This window comes from Danio rerio, chromosome 10 (assembly GCF_052040795.2).
Source record: "Danio rerio strain M-AB ecotype USA chromosome 10, GRCz13ab, whole genome shotgun sequence".
Taxonomy (NCBI): domain Eukaryota; kingdom Metazoa; phylum Chordata; class Actinopteri; order Cypriniformes; family Danionidae; genus Danio; species Danio rerio.
This window is the reverse complement of record NC_141030.1, coordinates 18678518-18702613: the sequence shown is the minus strand read 5'-3', so window position 1 is coordinate 18702613 and position 24096 is coordinate 18678518. Positions and strand designations below refer to the sequence as shown.

General features: G+C 37.4%; 1 protein-coding gene across 1 annotated transcript in view; it reads right to left on the bottom strand.

Moving 5' to 3' along the window:
* Positions 1-568: 568 nt before the first annotated feature.
* The window catches only part of chsy3 (chondroitin sulfate synthase 3), a 143867-nt gene continuing 120339 nt past the window's right edge, over positions 569-24096 (bottom strand). The window contains 1 exon segment of the mRNA NM_001441572.2: positions 569-3166. Coding sequence (NP_001428501.1) covers positions 1595-3166 — 1572 coding nt within the window. The 3' untranslated portion in view covers positions 569-1594.

Below are 24096 nucleotides of genomic sequence, written 5' to 3'. Positions count from 1 at the left end.
ATGAGTGTGTGTGTGTATGTTTCCCAGAGATGGGTTGCGGGTGGAAGGGCATCCGTTCCGTAAAAACTTCTTGGATAAGTTGGTGGTTTATTCAGCTGTGGTGACCCTGGATTAATAAAGGGACTAAGCCGACAAGAAAATGAATGAATGATAAACATTGCACAAAAAGCACTTCTGGGAATGGTAAAGAAAGGAAGAAGTAATGCGGCTGTAGAGCGCCATTATGGAATAAATAAATGAAGATTAAATGGTTTTAAACTTTGGTTTCATTTTACTGGACTTATTTTTCTATAAAGGTTTGAACTTTGAGAAAGTTTAAACAAGAGAGAAAAGTGTAAATTTTAATGAGTAAATCGTATAAAGAGCGCAGTGAGAGGTTTTACAGCTTTAAAACGTTTATATTAATTCTAAAAATTAAAGCAGACTACTTAAAGCAGATTTCGCCTAATGTGGATAATTTTTAGATTATAACTCCCATGAATAAAGAGCGACGTCTCAACACGACATTTGACTTACAACAAACAAATAAAACATTTCTATAAAATCATACACAGATTACAACTGATTTCAAGTATGCATTTCAGAATTTTATTATAAATAATTTAAATGCCACCGAGTTTTTCACGCCAAATTAAAATGAATAGAAAAGACACAAAGCAAAAAAATTAAGTTGTTGTAGCACACAAAGAAACAAAAGACATAATTATCACAAGGTAACCAGTACCGTAATATCATAGAGCAAGTAGAACATAAAATAAAACAGTTCACGTCCATTAACATTAAAATACTCCAATAAAGTACAACATTTCTCCTTAAAATATAATTAAGAAGACTCGATTTGTCTTGACACTTTCCCAAGCAAGGGAATTTAAAGCACATTTGTGGCAATTCTGTACATTATTATTATTATTATTATTATTATTGTCATGTTTATTATTAAATTTATAATAACCACTGCAATGTGAACTAGCTTGTTTCATTTAAATTACATACAAAGAAAACATCTCGTTATTCTTTAGAACAGGGGTGGCCGACCCTGTTCCTTGAGAGCCACCTTCCTGCAGATTTTATTTGCTACCCATATCAAACACACCTGAACCAATTAATTAGGACCTGAACACCACGTGATAATTACAGGCAGGTGTGTTTGATATGGGTTGCAACTGAAATCTGCAGGAAGCTGGCTCTCCAGGAACAGGATTGGCCACCCCTGCTTTAGAACATAGGTCTCAAACTGGATCTCTGGAGGGCAGCACCTCTACACGTTTTTTCAAACACAGTTGATCCAACTAATCAAGGTGTTCAAGACGACTAGAGATTAATAAGCAGGTGTGAGTTTGAGGTGGTTGAAGCTAAACTGTGCAGAGCTGTGGCCCTCCAAGGATCCTGTTTGAGACCATTGCCTTAGGACCTCATTAAATTCAAATCAACCACATCAATCGTGGTTTTCATGACATGAGCATGCACCTGACCATATGAACAGATGGGAAAAGACAGCATGAGCCCTAAAGGGACTTTTCAGACCTGTCTAATAAATATAATTGCAGATCTGAGGTAAACTCCAGTGATTTCTGCATTAGGACTGGGTGGAGCATCAGGAGGAAGTCCTGTTATAACCAATGCCTAAATGTTTGGACAACCACAATTCGGCCAACTGCATTGTGGATGCGTAAGTGCTCGCTTTGGATCCAACGCACATTTTGTATTGCTTGGGCTCTAAATGTGTGTCACAAAAGACTGGGTGATAAATATGCACAATACCTGGTTCTTGAGAGCGAAACACTTTCAAGTCAGAATTAATGACTTTCGTGAACAAATCGACATCTTCTAGACCCCAGCCTTGTATTGCAGTGTCAAACCCGCCAGCTTTATGCAAGTCGCTTTTGAATATGCAGGTGATCCCAAATCCATAATCCCTCCAAAATCCACTTTTTTTGGTAAAAACAAAGTTGCTGTCTTCTGGAGGGTCACCGGCATAGACTATTTTGGGATCATACTGACTGAAGACGACAGGGAAATAGACTTGGCTTCCCTCAATGGTGTTGTCTCGACACCTCTGAAGGGCATCGGTGTTAAAGACCAGGTCCACGTCGCAGAAAAACAACAGCGAGTTGTTCCTCAGTTGAGAAGAGCCTATCTCAAGAGCAAGACCTCGAGAGAAGCCACCCGTCATAGGAATGATCGACAGGTCTGCTTTGGGATATCTGTTGTGATATTCCTTGATCAGCTCTAAATGTCTTTCCTTATCCTGGTTTGTATCATTATCAACTAGAATTATGGTCAGTTTTACATTCTGGTTAGGGATCAAACAGACTCCCTCAAAGTTTTCCATGAATCGTACAAATATTTCGTAGCGCCCAGTTAGGGGTACAAGAAAGTGGACTTTTGTCTGACTCTGCTCCTGCATTTCCTTTGTGGATTCTGCGTTCTGGAAGGAAGAGAAGATCTTAAGCGAGCTAGAAAGGAAAGAGAGCGATCGAGAGTCACTATTGATGGCATCTTGTAGCTCGCCAACATCAAGTTCTTCTGCCTCACTGAAGAATGGCCGACTAAAGGACTGCTGAAGGTAAGCGTGTCGACGCACCGGCACTGTCACTTTTCTACCCTTGTGCTTCTTGTAAAGTAGCAGAAGGTCCAAGATGTATTCAGCACCATGAAGTGGATCCACTCGTCTATAACCATACTGGATCTCTTTGAAATCTATGATGCGGCCTCGAGTTTTGGAGTTCTCATTGATCATTTCCATCACTTGAAGCACTGTGTCTTCTAATGCTGAGCGGACCAGGCTTCCAAGTCCCTGACGGGGCATCTGCTTCTCACCGGTGGAGTACAGGTGCCTGCCGGTAACGAAGTCCCACTCGATGACTTCTTCACGCTCTGTGGGCCGGTAGCGAGTGTAGGAAGGTGGCGCACCTAGTAGCTGGTCCTCCCACTGCACAGCAGTGTTGCTGAGATGGCTCATAGTGACTCCTTCACGGTGTAGCTGAATAGTGCGGTACCGCAGCTCAGAGATCTTCCGGCTGAGAAGGTAGCTGTGCAGCCGGTACTGGTAAGCTGGACGCTTGTTGGGGTGCAGCGTGATGGCGTTATGGATCTTGCTACTGTGAAGTTCCTGGATGAAACCTTTCTTGTTGTGCTCATAGTTCTCATAGAACAACTGCTGCATCTACAGACAGAAGGAAACAACACTATATTAGTAACTTCATAATAATTATGTTCAAGTCAAGTCAAGTTATTTCTATAATGTTTTGACAATGTAAATTCAGCTAAACAAGCTTTATATATATATATATATATATATATATATATATATATATATATATATATATATATATATATATAAAGCTTGTTTGGCTTAATATTATATTTGAGAGCCATAATATTTGAGAATGTGGAACATTGTAGCATATAAGGTAGGCAACAGAGTCATTGTAGAATAGTGGTGTAGTTCTAGTTAAATTCACTTCTTTTTCATTTACTTATAAAGCACAAATTAACGCAATAATAGTTGACCACTGTGCTGTATAACAAGATGGAAGGCAAAAGTGTAGAGATGAATACAAAACAACAGGCCTGGGCAATGGACAGTAGCGTTGCTACAAGTAGAGGCGCTACCAGCTTATTGACATTTTTCAGTAGCGTAGCGATAGTGTGGCTACTTTCTAAATCAAATAGTTTTTTAGTAGCATAGCTATTATTTTAAGCAAGTACCACAGTAGCGTCCACACAAGCTACATTTACCAATCGTGGATCATTAAGTGACATCACTGCCATTCACAGAGCTGTGAAGCCAGTGTTTGCCTGATGAAAGTAAAGTCACATGATAGCAAGAATGGCTAATTCTTCTTCTTCCTGTTTTATGGTGGTCGATAACAAACTTTTTGGTGAGTTACTACCACCTCTAGCTCCAATCCGTCGCTAGTCAATCATTGGGCTGACATGAGAAACTTGCTTGATGTAAAGATGACTGTAGAGGAATTATTTCTGAAGCACGGCCACACCTTGAGTACAAGTCTTAAAGTTAATTCTGATTGTTGTGCTCTTGTTAGAGTTGAATTTGTTTTAACTTTATTCACCGTATATTCGGCAAATGTGCTCAAGTGCACTTACATAAAAAATTATAGTAGTTAGATGTAAATACAGTATTTAAATATTTAAAATACTATAGTGTTAACAATATAGGGTATATATATATACCCTATATTGTACCAAGTATTTTGCAGTTTTGTATTTATATTTTTTACTTTTAGTAAAGGCTAAATTATACTATGTAAATTTTTATTAGCCCACTATAGTTGCTAATATTACACTGTTATTTAGTAGAAATCATTTGCAGAGTTGTAAATACTACACACACACACACACACATAACTACAGTATTTGTTCAGCACCTGATTTCTTGGATCTTGATAAAAATTTGTTTTTAAACAAACAAAAAAAATGCTTAGATTTACCTTTTAGGTAAGCTTACTACATTTCCCAATGGGAAGCTTTTAGTGTAGTTAAGCTACATTTTAAGTAGAGTAACTAATAGTTTAGCTTACTACACTTTCCAACTAGCTTGCCCGACACTGCAAAACGATGCACTTTAAATATAAATAACAAAAGAGATCAAGTAATAATGAGTTAAAAGGCAGTAAGAAGATGCAACTGTAACTTAGATTTAAAGTCATATGCAGAAGATACAATTCTCTATAACCTAGGACCAGTCACTGTAAATGTTTGGTTGTCTTTCAGATTAATTCTTGTTCTTGAGTATGACAGAAAATTATGTCTGAGGATGGCAAACAACTGGCTGCCCTATTTACATTTACAAGATCTGACAAGCAGAAGACAAGTATCTAAAACAAACAACCAAAATTTTAATTCAACCCTATATTTCACTAGCAACCGACTTATAACATTAAAATAGAAGTAACGTATTCCCATTTAAGAACCAAATTAAAAAATCTGGCAATGAGATATTTAACCAATTAAAGCAGTGACTTTGAAGATTGGAACAGACCAATATATAATGCACTACAGTAGTCCAAGCATGATAAATCAAAGGCATGTAAAACTCTTTAAAGATAAAAAATCACACATATAAAATATAAAAGGCTTAAACTTTGACAGAAAAAAAAAAACTACTAAATTAAAATTATTTATTTTCTTGTCGGCTTAGTCCCTTTATTAATCCAGGGTCGCCACAGCAGAATGAACCACCAACTTATCCAGCAAGTTTTTACGCAGCAGATGCCCTTCCAGCCACAACCCATCTCTGGGAAACATCCACACACACATTCACACACTACGGACAATTTAGCTTACCCAATTCACCTGTACCACATGTCTTTGGGGGAAACCGGAGTACCAGGAGAAAACCCACGTGAAGGCAGGGAGAACATGCAAACTCCACACAGAAACGCCAACTGAACCGAGGTTCAAACCAGCGACCTTCTTGCTGTGAGGCGACAGCAATACCTACTGCGCCACTGCCTCGCCCTGGATTCAGTTTAGTTTTATGCAAATGTCACTTATGATCAGGGGTGCCCAAACTCCGGGCGGCCTGGTGTCCTGCATATTTTAGTTCCAATCCCAATTAGACACACCTGAACCAGCTAATCAATCTCTTTCTAGGTATACTAGAGACTTCCAGGCAGATGTGTTGAATGAAACAAGTTGGAGCTAAACTATGCAGGACATCGGCACTCCAGGACTGAGTTTGGGCATCCCTGCTTTTGATAGATGATCAATTAAGGAACAGCTCCAGCAACACCAACCAAGTAAGCAGGAGGCAATAGTGGGAAGGAATCAAAATGCCACCAATTGAGGGAAGTGGAGAACAAACATTCAGATAAACCAGGATTCAGATAGGGAATGGAAATGAATCAGGTTCAAATAATGTGGATACCCAAACACTAGCACTCAGTTGTGCTCGCTAATAACAAAAAAGCTTGAATCTCTCAACAGTTTCCATTCTTTATACCCCAGAGGTTCCATATGGATGCTTAAATTTGCTCCCATTTAAAGACAAATGGTATCAGTTGAATCAGACATTGTGTGATGGGGTCTGACTCACTGTTGGAGTTCCAACTGATTCTAAAGGGAATGACCTTACTTATCTTACTTACTTTACCTTACATATATTCAAATAAACATGGGCCTCACTTTAAACACATTTTCATTTTGTTGTTGTAATAATTCATGTAGCACAATGGTCCCAACCCTGTTCTTTGTGGCTCACCAGTTTGGCTTAATGTTTAGGGAGATAGACTTGCAAAAGGTGCAGCTTTTAACACATTGCAGCAATAAACAGTGCTCCTTTTCACCCTTAATACCAAAAACAGATGTGCCCTTTAGAAAGGAACCTAACCCTCAGTTGCTCCCTGGGTGCTGAAAGCAAATGGCTGCCCACTGCTCCAGATGTATGATTACAGGGTGTGTTTGTGTGTGTGTTTGTGTGTGTGTGTGTGTGTGTGTGCGTGTGTGTGTGTGTGTGTGTGCGTGTGCGTGTGTGTGTGTGTGTGTGTGTGTCTTGATTTTGGAAATGTGTTTGTGAGCCTCTAGAAACAGGGTTGTTAAACGCAGATTTAGGAGATGCTTTTATCCTGAACCTCTCGCAAATGAGGAACTTAACAAGCAATTCATCACATAGTCAGCACAATTCATTGTAATTTATGGCAGGTTTATTAGAAGGCCAGATTCAGAAAGAGGCTACAGCACATTTAAAATGCAGATTCATAAGCTTATATAAGCTTGTAAAAGGGCTGCTTCTTGAAGATTATGACGGTCTCAGCTGATTCCATCAAGAGAAGCTGACAGGTTTTGGAAAGCAACTTTGTGCCTCATTGAAAAGGAACAGCAGAGTGTTGATCATTCAGGGACTATGACTGGCTGGACGGATGCTATCACTAGTCAGAGTGTAGTGAGCAGGCCCGGATTGGCTAATCGGGAGAACCGGGAGAATTCCCGGTGGGCCGGTCCGTTTTTGGTCCCTAGCTGCTTGCACTCTCAGCAGTTGCACTTTTTTCATTTATTTGTTTATTTGACCATAGCTTCACTCTTTATATTCATTATTTTGCCGAAGCTCCGCTCTTTATATTTATTTTCTGATGATTTTATTTATTTTTTATGATGATGATCATCATTAACCTGCGGGCTGCACCCCATTCCACCCCAAACAACGGCACCTTAGTGAATATTAATTAATATTAATGAATATTACACCTGCTCAATAAAAATCAGATGATTCACTACATTAATAAATCTGACATAACTTGATCAGAAATCTCAAAAGGGTAGAAAAAGAGTAGACATCAATAGCACCAGATAACAGTGAACTGCTTAACAGCACAATCGTGGTCTAGTGGTTAGCATGTTACATTATGACGCCGCTGATCCGAGTACGAACCTCACCAGAGTATAATGAATATTTTTCATTTTCAGTGTTAAGACATAAAATACTGTTTGGGTTACTTATGTAGGGGTACATTTATTTTTGTGTGTGACGACCGTTACAAAGGACTGGATATCTATAAAGAATGAATGTTCTCATATTTATCAAAAACAAGTTCTAAAGCAGCTGTGTCCTTAAAAAAAGACATGTTAGTGTCATTTGAAACTGAGTTGAAAATGACATTATTTTCATATAGTTAGTCGTCGACTGAGGTGGGCCGGTCTAAGGCTTGAAACTCCAGAGCTAAAAAGGAGTCCCACTCCGGCCCTGGTACTGAGGTCAGAGAATGCAGCTCCAGTGTCACTCTTGAGTGCTTAAAACCAAAGTCAAAGCCTTAAATGTTTATATTAATGACTGAGAGGAACAAGTGAAGTCAGAATAGTAGTGACTGTTACCCTAGAACAAAAAGCTGCAACAAAATTCTCTAAAATGACTTAGTTCATATGGACATCAGTAATCAAATTATTTGCCTTAATCTGAATAAGACATTAATATGATTAAGGTATTTACATGAGTAGCTTTTTAAATGTTCCTTTCGTGAGCTCATTTTACATGTTCTATTCAAAGCACATAATTCGATTAACGTCATTGCGTCACCATGCTATTCACATTTCCTCAGTATTTTCATGTAATTTCGGGTGTTTCATTTTTAATTTGTCGACTTTAACTGCAGTTTGGCACTTTCACTTTCATTCAGGAACATTTAATGCATACCCTAGTGACAAACGAGATATTGGATGCAAGTACGAACTGCTGGAGGAGTATTTTTAATGGAATTTGATACTAGACACCGTATTGGAAAAAACAACCTACATGTTTTGCGATGAAGGTGTCTGTGGTCCTTCACTGGCTTGGTAGGTGCAGAGAATAGTGTCAAACAGCCGTGTGTGTATAGATTATCGTGTTGCAAAATGTGGCAAAAATCCTACACAAAGCTAATAGTTTGATAACGGTGTTTACAGGTCTGTACTGCACTTCAATAACATGAATAAAAAATCTGCATACTCCACATGTCCTAATCCGATTTTTGTTTAGTTCGATTATGACCTTAATTGGATTAAATTAATAAAAAATCATCGCTGTTTACATGGTAGACTCTTAATCAGAGTATTGTATGAATCGTATTATAATCAGGTTATTGGTGTACATGTAAACGTATTCACTGTATGAAGAATTAAGACATTTTTATAGTCATGTTCAGTAGAGGTTTAGGTTGTCTGCAAACTTTTGGCAATAAAACTGGGCTCACACTGAAAGAGTTTTAGCCCAGTTTATACCCAAAATATCCTTCACATCATCTCAACCAAGACCTCATTTAAAAAAACCTAACCCACTTATTCTGGTTTGGACATCATATAATAAACTTTCACATCTACTTGCAGGCAAATTGGCAGCGATCTGAAAACATTTGTATATAGATATAGACAGTATTTCTTATGGGAGAAATGCTTTACACACAAGTAAAGTAATGCATTACTTTTAGAAAGAAAGTTAAGTTATAATATTTGAGTTACGTTTTTAAAAAAATGTAATGGAGAGTTACTTTTAAATTTAGTTACTTGGCTTATAAAAAATTAAATTAAATTAAAATGAACGCCCACAAGGAAATTATTAAAAGGGATTAAGCTGGAAAAAAAATGTAATGAATGAATGAATGAACATTATCCTACATTATTATCTTATGATGTGTTTTTAGGTAAATGAAGGTTATACAGCATGATTTGTTAATTACAAAACTGCTATTAAAGAAAAAGAAGAAAAAAAAAACAAGTTCTAAAAAGATCAAGTCACAGCCAGGTTAGAAAAGTAACGTAAAAGTAACTCATATGTAATGTAACGCATTAGTTATCCTAAAAAGTAAAGTAACTAGGATTGACCCCCCTAGCTAACAACTTACCTCCTGAAGGACCACAAAATAAGATGGAGTGGGGGGGATGGGGGGATGGGGGGGAGGGGGGGGGGTTGTCAGCCCTTTAATAGTAAGAAATAGCTTTCTCTGATCTCTGATTAATATCCTGAATATTTATAATTAGGTGGTTCCTTCCGCTTTGGCGACCCCAGATTAATAAAGGGACGAAAAGAAAATGAGTGAGTATTAATATTTAAAAATGTACTTTATAAATATACATTTGATCCCCCATAACGGTTCATACCATTGTGAATGCATTATCACGCCAATCAATGCTAGGAAAAATATGATTCAACAGTCTGAAACTGTCAGTTGTAGAGCACTGAAAGACATCTTAAGTATTCATAAAACACATTTCTTGTAAAATAGATGTTTCTATCTGCATGTAACCTAAAAAACCAACAGTAACCTCTAAAATAGTCACTTAATATGCCCTAAAACACTAAAAACATATGCATTTTATTGATTTAATTTAAATACCTTCATGAATTCGATTTACTGAAGGATGTATTACCAAACTACCACAGAAAAAGTTGACCCCCCGATCGTCAATGTATAATTCGCACCCTGTGAGTAACTTAATATTGTGATGCATTACTGTACTTTCAAAATTCACTTTCCCCAAGACTGAATGCCTTTGGATGACCACAAAACAATGTTATGCAGGTCCATTGGACTGTGGGAGAAACGGCTTGCAGAACGTACGCAACAACACTGCCTGTTTAACGCATGTTGGAAAATGTATAACAACTATAAGAACAAAGCAAGGCTCTAGAGAGAAATTTCCTATAATCATAATGGGTGAGTTCAGAAATCTGCTAATGCACTTGATAGCAAATGTAAACATTCATTCATTCATTTTCTTGTCGGCTTAGTCCCTTTATTAATCCGGGGTTGCCACAGTGGAATGAACCGCCAACTTATCCAGCACGTTTTTACGCAGCGGATGCCCTTCCAGCCGCAACCCATCTCTGGGAAACATCCACACACTCATTCACACACACACTCATACACTATGGACAATTTAGCCTACCCAATTCACCTGTACTGCATGTCTTTGGACTGTGTAATACATTACTTTTTGAAATATCACAGACTGCTGCGTGAGAGCATGTGAGTTACTAGCTTTGGCATGGTAGTTCTACAATATTCAATAGCAGCTGTGTTGATTTTCAATTAATTTAATGTGTGATTACCTTTTCAAGTAACTAGTAAAGTAACATACTATATTACATTAAAATTATTACTTTTTGATTTCCAGAAAAAAAATGTAAAAAAAAATGTATATATATTTTTTTTTTATATTATTTTTTTAAACTAACACCAGTTACTTTGTTTTCCTATTGACCGACTTTTTTACTGTTTCCATAATGAGACAAATCATTATGTGTTAAAATGTGTTTTGATACATGATACACACTTTAGATCTAGCTTAAATGTGAACATTTTATTTACTCATCACACTTGAACCAAAAAGATCCAGTTTACCTTAAATTGAATAAGTGAAGTTTATATACTAGTTTTGAGAGGATCACATGACATTGTTGATTGCAGCTGGTCTCTCATCCGTAATCAGTAATATACCAATCAGATTGATCCAAGCCACCAAAAATTGTGGTCTTATGTGACAGTAAAGTATTTACTATGTATACTTCATCTCATTGAAAGTTATCCGGCTGCTTCTTGCTTATTATTTTTGCCATAATACTGTGAATCATGGATGCACTGCTTAGCTCACATGCAGTTTTTTATATACATACTATACAGTCAGGAAGTGTGCTATTTTGGACACACTCTTTGTATATCATGGGAGTCCAGGGCAGTATCTCTCTGACAGAGATTTTACTTGTGTTGTACAGCTCAGCCTTCTCACACTGAAGGACACTTTGTGAGTCAGTACTGCCACTGGTATGAGATACTGTATGTACTGGAAAGCTGGACGGTAGACTTTGCTCTAGCCAAATTTAGGAAATGGAAATTTTGACTATTCTCATCTAACTTAATGTAGTGACTAGACAGACAGAGAGAGAGAGAGAAAGAGCCTGCTAACTAAATATTATTTGAGCGAGAGTGGATAGTTCTGATGGAGATACCATAAAAGCTGAGGATAGATATTTAAAATAAACATCAATGTTAGATTTGATCATCTATATAACCGATGCAATACACCTGTCACAATCACCAGCAATCTAGCAGTTGCAGATTGCTGGAGAACTACAAATCTGTCACGGAATTGGAATTCAAATCCCATCATGCACCTCACACACACACACACCAGTTCCAGTTCTCTCTCTGATTACACACACACACACAGAGCTAGAAACACATCATGGACTGATTATCTGGACTATATTTTCACCTCTTGAACACACACAGACGTTGCTAAGTCTTGTTTGTTTACTGCAACATTTCTAAGCGTTCTCTTATCTAGTCTTTCCACGCTTTTGACCTTTGCCCTGTTTTCTCGTGTATGTTTTTTTGCCACCTGTATCTACCATTTTGACCACAACTACGATTTTGGATTACACTCATGTATCTGTTTGTCCTGTCTGACCATTGCCTGCCTGACTAAACTATTTAAGAAACTACATTTAGACCCTTAACTTCATTGTTACCCAGCATCTAATTCTAATCTCCAACCGGTCGAATCAAGTGTCTATTAACCAGCATAAAACATCCTGCATGATCAGTTAGAAAGCATCTCCACAATGTTTTTTAGTTGTTATGTGTTTACATCACCACATAAGCCTCATTCTCTTATATCACAGGTGTCAAACTCAGTTCCTGGAGGGCTGCAGCTCTGCACAGTTTGGCTCCAAGCCTAATTAACCACACCTGATCAAACAAATAGTCCTTTAGGCTTGTTTGAAACCTACAGGTAATTTTGTTGAAGCAGGGTTGGAACTTAACTGTGGGCTGTAGTCCTTCAGGAACTGAATTTAACACCACTGCCTCATACAAACCCATTTATTAATGGTCACATGATGTTCCAGTACACTCATTAATCTTCTTCATAACATTTAATAAACTGTTTTATTGAATACATGTTAAAAAAATGTACATGTGGATTCATTTTAAACACTTTTTTTGTGGTGTAAAATGGGCAAATTAATGGACATTAACATTTATCTGAGTTGGCTTTGTTTTAGTGCTTTTTAACCTGTAGGTTGTGAGCAACCCAGGCTTATTGATACCAAGCCCTGTATACATTTCTGGAGATCGCAAAATATGTCCCAGGAGGTAATTTTTTTTGCAGTTTTTGTTCTCGCGTAAATCCACCAGAGGCTGCTGATGATTGACTGACTGATTGACCAAAGCCCCCCACCCACCCTTTTTTCTAAGAGAAAGAAAAGCCCTTGCAGCTGTCTGATTTCAGATCTTACCCTGTTCTCACCCTGTTATTGTTTATTTTATTTTTTGGCTTTTGATTTTGTTTTACCTGCTTTTTCCTGAACTGTTCTTAGCTGGACTTAAACCCTGTTGTTGCAGTTGTAAGAATCAGCTCTTCGGTTTAAATCATGTTTAAACTTTGGGGATTCGAATCAAAGATTCGAACATGATTCACATAGAATTATTTAAAGCTTACACTTAACTTAAGTATTTGTCCAGCAAATAGAACGTTTAGTGTAAAGCAATTCTGTATTATATTATTACGTGGCCAACAATAACAATATAAAAACAGTATCTAATTATTTATTAAGCAAGGTAGCAGTATCTGAAGCTGAGGCATTAACTTATAAAGCACACAACACACCAACACGGATCTTAAAACGAAACAAAAGTTTATTGCTACTCTATAACACAAAGTACTAATCTACGTAAAACAAACAAACGCACATACATACACACGCACAAGCAGTTTCAGGAGAGTTTTGGCTGAGTGGATTTAACTTCTAGCCTTTGCTAAGTTCTTAGCATTGAAACCTGATAGAAACCATAAAAGCAGAGAATTTTGCTCTTCTTTACTACTTAAACATAATTCACACCAGATTCAGTAATGGGTAGAAACCTTGTTTGTGCTACTTGCGTTCTGATGTAATTTTTGGTTTCCTCGACTGGTCCAAAGGGAAATCCCGGCGAAGCTGATTGGTCAGCGTAGCAACTTCAGTGACGTGATGGAATTCCCTCGTAGGTGAAGAGGGGTTTCCTTAGTCGGTTGCTAGGGATACGGATGTTGGACGAGGCGGCGTTTGAAGTCCTTCCTGGGTTCCTGTAGTTATGATGAGTTTCAGAGTTTGGATGTGTTGACCCGATGGCTTGTTGTTGAAGCGGTTGCACAAGCAGATCGGGGGTCGAGCCGGCAGCAAGTGAAGGTCGCGGTTTGCTCCGTGATGTAACGAGGCTTCCGGCGAGGCGATGTAACGGCCACAGCACGAGAAGAGCGACGTCCGGGCAGCGACGGCGGTGACGACTGGCAAAGATGACCGGCAAAAGACTACGATGAAATTTCTTTGTTCAAAGTTTTATAGGCTTTGGTAGAGGCTGGGTCTACACAATACTTGTCCAATCAGAGAAGGTGCGGGGTGGAGTCACACCCCAATTCTGCCCTCTAGAAGGCCGGGTTGACAAATTGTGTCGGTGCTGCTTTGATAGCATAGTTGTTAAAATAAAGTCTCATAACATGGACACCTTTCATAATATGGTTTCTTCATATAAACCAATGCATTTGAAACTTTCCTAGCTTTCAATCAATACCAAACATGAAGTATGTCATAAACATTCTGTAGATTTCATTTGTCACTGAGGGCTATTACTCAAGAACTATCTATAACAGTTTTGTTAAACACATGGAACATGTAGACACAAAAACCTACAGAAACATAAAGCAAACATACATTACTCAAATAAACACAGTTTTACTGTATGTCCATTAAACTTTGGAAGCGTTTCTGATCGCTTCTGTGTCTGCCTGAGAATGTGTTTTCCTTGCAGACGCCAAAGGACACGCGAACCAAAAGGTACTTCTCAAAAACCGGTTTGGTGGGTTTTTGATTGTAGAGCCTCTTATTGTTTTAAGTGGTAAAGTTAATTAACACGCAACTGTGATGTTGACTGGATAGTCATCCTGTGGATTGCCTTTTGCTGGGTGCCTGTGGATTGCTTTGAAAATGAAATCAAAGCTCAGACCTGTAGGCACCAACCAATCTTTTAAGGATAACATGGTCTGTGGCTTGTTCGGTTCTGGAATGATCCGTTGACTCACTACACAGTCAACTTCTCTCTGTGTCTCAGGACTGCCAACGTATGCGGCAAGCTACTGGGCAAGCTGGTAACAATGGAAAAGCTGTTCACATAGAGAAAATCTGTCGGAAGGTAGTGCAAAATAATATTAATAATAATAATAATAATACAATTTATTTGTAATGCATTTTTCTTATACTCAAAGAGCTACAAGGCAAAATAATAACAGTAGCAGAAACAGAAACAGCACAAAAATAAAAAGATACAACAAAACTCTAAAAACATGAACATAAAGATAGAATAAAAAAAAATGTAACTATGTTAAAAGCAATGCTAAACATTTGAGTCTTAAGAAGCTTCTTAAAACAGTCCAGATAAGTGGCATTCCGAATGCTGATGGGTAGTGCATTCCACAGCTTGGGTGCACTGTATGAGAAAGCCCTACCACCCATAGTCTTGAGTTTACAGCGTGCAGAGGATAAATCCCGATGCCGAAAGAAGACTGCAGGCTGGAGTGGTGAGAATCCCTAGGTCACAAATGTAACCAGTAACTAGCCCACGCACTGCTTTGAAGTAAATAAGAAACAGAAGCTGTCGGTGACATCATACCACCCCGTGGCATTCATTTTTAAGGCGAAATGCAGCCATACATAGCTCTGGGTACATAATTCACGCTCTCCAGAAATGTATACAGGGGTACATTTTTACATTGAGCCCGTGTTAGTTGTGATGGTATTGCAAGGGGGGCTACCAGCTGTTTTTAGTAGTAATAACATTGTTAACATATGTAAAAATGTCTAGACATAATTTGATAAATAACGAAAAATAAATAATAAATTGCTAATAACCAATTAATAAACAGTGGAAAATGTACATGCTGGGTTTAGTGGGCCAGAAGTTAAAAAGGGAGTTACTTATGAATTGAGAATGAACAGGGGAGGTAGAGTTCCAAATGCAGCTTTATTATAAAAAGGGATGGTTTTCGTGCAAGGCTAAACAGGTAAAAATGGTAAAAAAAAAAAAAAAAACAGAATAAGAAAATAATAAGAATTCCAGCGATCAAACATTGGTAAATGCTTTAAAGGGCACCTTGTTTACCCCTTTTTTTAAGAATGAATATTAATTTTATGGTTCTGAGTGTGCCAGTTTAGGTTCAGTTCAAATCACAGTTCAGATTTTTTTATTATAATGTCTTTAAAAGTGTCATTTTGGGGGCCTGTTCACAGATCGCTGTTTTAGGGTGTGTTGCTTCACATGAAAATTGATTTTGACTTCCCACCCAACTTAACAGGGGGTGGAGCCAAGAGCTCCCCAGCTTTGTGTATGGCAACAGATAGGCAGACAGAGAGACACAAACATGAGTGAGAGGACCAGCATTCAGCCGTACATGTACGACCCAGACTCAAACACAGACCAAGCAGAAACAACTGTTGAAGAATCAATATTCCTAATCTGCCAGAATATGTCGGAGTGGTAGTTACAAAATCATTTGTGTCTTTGTATAGTTTTCATCCGCTATGTAATGATGCATGCGTCATCCGTATAGGGATGCAACAATTACCGGTTTCACTATTAACCGCGCTTTAATCCGTTACAGTTAATTAATCGTAAAGGCTTCTCAATGCCGTGTTTCTACGCGGAACAAAACTCTGGCAACTAAACAAAGTTATGCCAACTGTGTGCAAGTTTAAGGTTCTGAGCTTGTATACTGAGACTAATAACCACGCACACTGGATTAACTATGACTGAGGCTATAACTAAGGCAAGTTTGTATTTTCCAATGGAGGGACGCGTAGACAACGCGCTCACACTTTCCAGCCGCACCTAGTTGTGATGACAGGGAGCTTCTGTGACCAAGGGAAATGCAAACGGCTGAAGTTTGAGGAAGACGCAATGAAAAGTACACAAGGTTGCAAATCCACCGAAAGTTACAAACAATGGCGGCGATGAGAGCATTCATGTGGTGAATGTTGATCCACAGCCGAGATCAATCGAGTGTTTTCAGAGAGAGGGCTGAAAGACTCAGTGGATCAGCTCTTTTTAATGGCCTGAATCTCGATACATTGCATTCACTGCATGTTCAGCGCAAATGGCCGCTAAATGTACAATCTCTGTTGCTCATTCGCAGGAAGACAATGAAAGCTCCTGTGTTGAGCCCAATGAGCCTTACATCTAAAAATAGAGCAAGAGTGTTCCTTTGGTGACATCGATTTGACTCACACGCTGAAAATGGCGGACGTGAAGCAACAAGCTGAAGATGTGGTAATGCACACCTGTCAATCAATATTGGTGGGCGGGGGGCCCCTACTCCTATGTTAAGTTGCGGTTGGTCTCAAAACCGATTCAGTTGGTTCACCGTTTTTATGTTGTTAGATAGAAAAAAAGAACTGGGTGTGCTTTTATCACCCCAATATGACGGTCTATACATTACAGACATGTCTGTCCAAACAGCTTGAAAATTCGATTTTTCACCATAGGTGCCCTTTAAATTGCACATAAACAGCAATGGGTATGCATGAGAATGGAGCTTAGTGAGTATAATCAGTATAATTGATGTTCAGCTGTGTGTCAGTCCAGATTGTTAACAGCTATAGCAGGTGTTGATTGGTGCAAAACATCATGGTAACTGTAGTTCAGGTGAATAATGAGTACCATATAGAGATGGCTGGAGTGCCCTGTAATGAGTTTCCTGTGCACTCCAGCAGATAATTGTGACAGTTACTGTACATTATTATGATTATTATTACAGCAGCAGTGTGTATGAAAGTACTGACAGTTTTTTATTTATGAAGTCATTATGTACAACACAGAATGCCATTATTGATCAGTACGATCAAACAGCCTATTGCAGAGAGATGTATTCTGCAGTACTGCAGCTGAATAATATTGCGTGAAACCTTTCAGCTATTTTTGTTCAACATCTTTTTTTAGCTGTCTTCTTTTTTTCTCATCCAGCAATTGTGAACAAACCTCTGAACACAACCGAAGAGTTGAGCTGTAAACAGCCGAAGTCATAACTCCTGAAGATGTTTTCCATCTCGTGCTTATTAAGTTACTGAGAAATTATCATTTTGTTTCCCCCTCTAGCGTGCATTACTGATTCATATAAATGAGTCACCCTCATTATATGCAGTGTTTCGAAAGGCACCGGTACTAAAACTGCAAAAAGTGCTCTTTGTTTGTTGTGCTTTGATGTACTTCTTGACACTTGTTGTCAAACATTAACACTTTTCATCTGACCTGTCCTGAACTCATCACACTCATTGCTCTGCAAGCCTCTTCCAGCATTTCACAGTTGATGTTGAGTTGCTGTGACTGATGCAACACCGGACACATTTCCTGGCTGTGGTGTAATTCCACTGTTTTCACCAGAACTCCAGACGTGACCAATCACAATCCTTTTTATTCATCCAATGACATGAGGCAAATTCCCAGCATTCATTACAACTGCTCTAAAACATCTAAATCACTTCCTGAGATAATCACTGACACTTAAAAGACCATTAAGATGTATAGTACAGTGCAAATGTCTTCAATTACATTTGATGTTTTAGTGAGGGTATACACTAACCGGCCACTTTATTAGGTATACCTTACTAGTACCGGGTAAACCCCCTTTTGCCTTCAGAACTGCCTTAATTCTTTATGGCATAGAATCAACAAGGTGCTGGAAATATTCCTCAGAAATTTTGGTCCATATTGCCATGATAGCATCGAGCGATTGCTGCAGATTTGTCGGCTGCACATCCATGATGCAAATCTCCCATTCCACCACATCCCAAAGTTGCTCTATGAAATTCTGGTGACTGTGGAGGCCATTTGAGTACAGTGAACTCATTTTCATGCTTCCAGGTTTATGACATGGTGTGTTATCCTGCTGGAAGTAGCCATCATTAGATGGGTACACTGTGGTCATAAAGGGATAGACATGGTCAGCAACAACACTCAGGTAGGCTATTACACCGCAACCAGCAGCCTGAACTGTTGATTCAAGGCAGGATGGATCCATGGTTTCATGTTGTTTACACCAAATTTTGACCCTACCATCCGAATGTCGCAGCAGAAATCGAGATTCATCAGACCAGGCAAGTTTCTTAGCTTACAGAAGTGCACAAAGAGTTGTCTTCAGTTGCTGTGGCCCATGATTGGACATGTTGTGCATTCAGAGATTTTCTACCACATATCTTGGTTGTAACGAGTGGGTTTCTGTCTTGGTTTTATCTGCATTTCTGCCAGATACTATTGACTGAATTGTGAAAGCTGAAAAATACAGACAGTTTTAAATCGTAATGCAATTCTTACTAGAAAGCACCCTAATTTGTATTTGTATGTGTATTTTCAGCATGATAATATATATATATATATATATATATATATATATATATATATATATATATATATATATATATATATATATATGTATATATATACTTATTTAAAGTACCTTGTTTTGTTAAGTGTTTTTTACAGTGTGTAATGAAATCATATTCAGAAGAAAACCAGCTGATGAAACGATGAAATGAAATGGCCTCCACCTGGAGTCCAGACCTAAATATTATATACATTATATATAGGAAATATTATAGGCAGTATGAGATTCACTTGGAGAAAAAAAAGATAGAACATGCTAAATCTACAACATGGGCTTATTCTGAAAACACATCCCTGTGTACATTTCTGGAGATTGCAAATTATGCAATACGTAATTTTGTTCTGAATATTGTGTTGAATATTGTGTACATATTTCCCATATTTTCTGTTTGTATATTAAATGTATAATTCAACCAAAAGGTTTATATGAGGAGTTTGACATTCATCCTTTTCTTTAATAATTCTTTAATAAGTCTTTAATGTTTAATTAGTTTCCCAGAGATGGGTTGTGGCTGGAAGGGCATCCGCTGCGTAGAAATGTGCTGGATGAGTTGGCGGTTCATTCCGCTGTGTCGGCCCCAGATTAATAAAGGGACTAAGCAGAAAAGAAAATGAATGAATGATGAATGAATGAATGTTTAATTAGGGGTTTAGCTTAAAGGTTTTTTGGCTATATTTTGTTGTATAGTCTAGTGTATCCTGGTACATTTTTTATTTTATTTTATATAATTTGTGATGTAATATTATGGTTTATTTTTTTGGATTTTCACTTGAAATATCTAAGCTATATTAATGAATGATTGTGTACGTATGTATAAAGAAGTGTATATTTAGATGTGGACATATAAGCGAGAGGATTTTATGTAATCCGGAAGTGTACAAAAAGGAGCACCTGATTGTGATAAACACTGCCTGATGAAGAGCCGTCGAAACGTTACACGATTTGTGTCAGCTTTTTTAATGTAATAAATTTGTAATTTTGGAGTTTTGGTGTTGCCGCCTTTAATGAATATTTCATTTGCACCTTTTACGTTTTTTGGCTGAGCACCCAGTTGAGAGGAATGTGCGTGCTTTTGTACAGGTTTTTTAACCAAAAGTTATGACCCTGCACTTGCTACATACCTTTTCGTTGGATAGATTTGTGCAAAAGTAGAAACTTCCAAAGCTGGTGGTGACCTAAGACTTTTGCACAGAACTGTATATAAAGAGCGAATTACACAAAAGTGCCCTAAATCTCAGAAAAGTGATACTGTTATTGAAGGAAAGTGGAAAATTCACAAGTTAAAGCTTCTGTGAGTCATTTCTAGCATTAAATAGCATTTTCGTAATGTGATAAATGCTGATGCATGCAACTTAACCTATGAGCTGTGCTGATCATTTTTCTGCTGACAGGATCTAAATGGAAAGTTGGCGCTGGGTTTTAGCAGTCTGTTTATAAATGCTGCAGTCATGCGGTCTTCAGTGGTCCGCGGTCCAGGGTGTTTTGCATCCAGCATAAAGCAGCCAGTGTCTCCAGAGCAAAACTCTGACTCTGACAAGATTGAATTTGTGTTTGGTAGGTATTTTTAACGAGCAAAAGCAAAACAAGCAAAAGTGAACCCGGATCACAGGTAGGACACAGTAAACCTTGTCTGTTGCATTACACCTGGCATGAAATGCACAACACGTTCATTCATGTCTTGTCATACTCACACAAGGTGAAATTTATAGGTTTTTTCAGTATGTAGAAGACTATGACTAGAACATATAAGGTCATGATCAACATATTCATTAGAGAATATCAAACAATACAGTTACTAAACAACTTTACAATGCAAAATAGTGTAGAATTTCAAAAAATGTTAGGGGTCAATCGTAAACTTGCAGTTAATTAGTACTGTAAAGCAGCTCTCTATGCTTTGTTTTAGCTTTGATACTTCATATGTACAGTTAAAGTCAAAATTATTAGCCCCCTGAATTATTAGCCCCGTTTATTTTTCCCCCCCAATTTCTGTTTAACAAAGAGAATTTTTTTTTCCAACAAATTTCTAGACATAACAGTTTTAATAACTCATTTCTAATAACTGATTTATTTTATCTTTGCCATGATGACAGTAAATAATATTTTACTTCTATACAGCTTAAAGTGACATTTAAAGGCTTAACTAGGTTAATTAGGTTAACTAGGCAGGTTAGGGTAATTAGGCAAGTTATTGTTTAATGATTATTTGTTCTGTAGACTATCTAAGAAAAAAAAGCTTAATGGGGCTAATAGCTTGGACCGTAAAATGTCTTTTAAAAAATTAAAAACTGCTTTTATTCTAACCGAAATTAATCAAATAAAATGTTCTTCAGAAGAAAAAGTATTATCAGACATACTGTGAACATTTCATTGCTCTGTTAAACATCATTTGGGAAATATTTAAAAAAGAAAAAAAAATTCAAAGGGGGGCTAATAATTCTGACTTCAACTGTATATATAACAACATAAAAACTTTCTTAAATGTTTTTATATTTTATGTTCTTATAATTGAGGAATGTCATGCTTTTGTACCACGCTTCAGAAAGCAGTTGCTGTTTGAATTGTGTCCCGAAATAAAATTGCCTTCCTTTGTCTTGCCTAAAAAATCTCCATCTCAAACTAGTAGTATAAAAATCTAAAAGAAAATATAAGTAGATACCCTGTTTACACCTGGAATTAACATTGTTAAGATCAATTAGATTGAACAGATGAGTGTGTTCGAACTAAAAAACTTTTTCAACCTAAAAAGACAAAAAATAAGTTTATTTAATTCACATATGAATGCAGAATGAGACAGCTATTCAGAGAGCCACAACTTTTGTTTGTGCTATGATGCAAAACTATGCAAAACCATGCAAATTGCTCTGGGTGTTAGAATCAAAACTGGCACGAGAACAATCTGAACACTTTCTACATATATATTTTTTGCCTTCAAACCAAACTGGATCAAATCCTGTCTGATTTAAATCCCATATGGCTAGTGCAATACAACAACAACAACAACAACAAACAACAAACAACAAACAACAACAACAACAACAACAAAAACGTGATGTTTAAGATTTAGATTAGAAAGGAATGCATTTGACCACAGGAATATCTACACCAGGGATAGGCAGTATTTATGATACGTGTATTTCAATTACGTATTTTAAATACAAAACAGTATTTTGTCATTTGTATTTAATATGATTAATGGAAATGGCTTAATATTTTGTATCAAAATACTTCAGTGTCTTGTATTTTTGTATTTTCAAAATACTGTAAAATACTTTAGAAGAAGTCTACATGGTGACATCATATAGATGTACTCTCTGATTGGTGCTTGAACATTTTTAACTGTTCTATTTAAAGAATAACTGAAAAAATATAAAATAGTTGGAGAGTGTAAGAGTATACCAAAGAGCTTAGAATCATCAAGAGGCGACCTTAAATAGAACATTCCATTGCGCCATTTCGGAGTTGAAAGCGGTCGGCTGTTCATTGGATCTTATTGCTGTCTCGATGGCAAGCAGCTGCTTTGCTTTTTATTTATTTATTTAAAAGCACATTAAATCAGGCATACAACCTGAAGGATGATAATAAAACACTTACAATTACAATCATCAGCACTTTTAATAGTTTATTTTACAGAATATATGCTGTTGTTCTATTGGAATTTTTATTCCAAAATGTCCGCCTCACCATCAAGTGGCTGTTTCCCAAATCGCACTAGTGTCACCTCTTGGTGATTCTATTCTCTGAATATATTGTACAAATAATAGTAGTTTTGGATAGATTTTTGATGCCAAATGTTTGTCTTTAAAACAAGCAGTGTTGGGGAGTAACTAGTTACATGTAACAGCGTTACGTAATTTATTTACAAAATAAAAGTAACAGTAATTCAATAAAGTTACAAAGAAAAAAATGTGTAATTAAATTACAGTTACTTATGAAAATGCTAAAGATTACAAATGGGGTTACATTCATAAATATTATTTAAAAATCTGGGATATGTTGAATAATAATCTGTTGCTTTGCCTGTTTTGATATGCATGATGCCTTATGCTAAGGCCATTTAATAAAGGTGCTATTCTGATGCTTTTGATTGCTTTTAGATCATCCTAAAGCATTAGGCAACTACAATCAGTCTGAGAGCTGCAAGTAGTGACGGTACAAGTAGAGACGCTACTTGCTTAACTACATTTCTCAGTAGAGTGGCGGTAGCGTTGCTACTTTAGAAATCAAATAGCTTTTCATTAGCGAAGCTATTTTATTTGTGAAGTAGCACAGTAGTGTCAACACAAGCTACATTTAACGATCACGGATCAATAAGTGACAACATTCACAGAGCTGTGGGGCCGGTGTCTAGCTGATGAAAGTAAATCCATATGATGGTGAGAATGACAATTTCTTCTTCTACCTTTCACCAGTTTTTCAGTGGTCGCCAACCAATTAGGCTAACACAAGAAATTTCCTTGATGGAAAGATGACTGAGGGAGAGGAGTTCGTGTTAGATACTAATGATACTACATTATGTAGTGTAATTCATTAATAAAGAGTTTTTCAGTTCCAGAACCAAAGAAAATGACAATATTCTTTAAAAAAAAGTGCAATCTCTAAAATATCAACTTGTATCTTCAAAAAAGCATGTTATGTCTGTGCTGAAGTAAAACAGAGCAGCTGCGAAGTCCCTGTAACTCATGGTTCAGTCCAAATCTCTTCCACTAATCCACTGGAACTACTCTGTGTGATTTGGGCTCCACTATAATACTATTCTTAGTTTTAAGTCCTGTGACCTGGAGGGCAAGACATCCATAGAACTGCAACTCAGGCCTGCCAATTTTCCATCTGTTTCCAACCATAAATATTTAGATCACCTCTAAAAATTACAATAAAAGTATGTGTAAAGTTTTGTCACCTGTGATCCATATATAAGCTTTCATTCATTCATTCATTCATTCATTCATTCATTCATTTTCTTTTCGGCTTAGTCCCTTTATATGTCTGGGGTCGCCACAGCGGAATGAACCGCCAACTTATCCAGCATATATTTAACACAGCAGAAGCCCTTCCAGCTGCAACCCATCACTGGGAAACATCCATACACACTCAATCACACACATACATTACGGACAATTCACCCACTCCCAATTCACCTGTACCACTTGTCTTTGGACTTGTGGGGGAAACCAGAGCACCTGGAGGAAACCCATA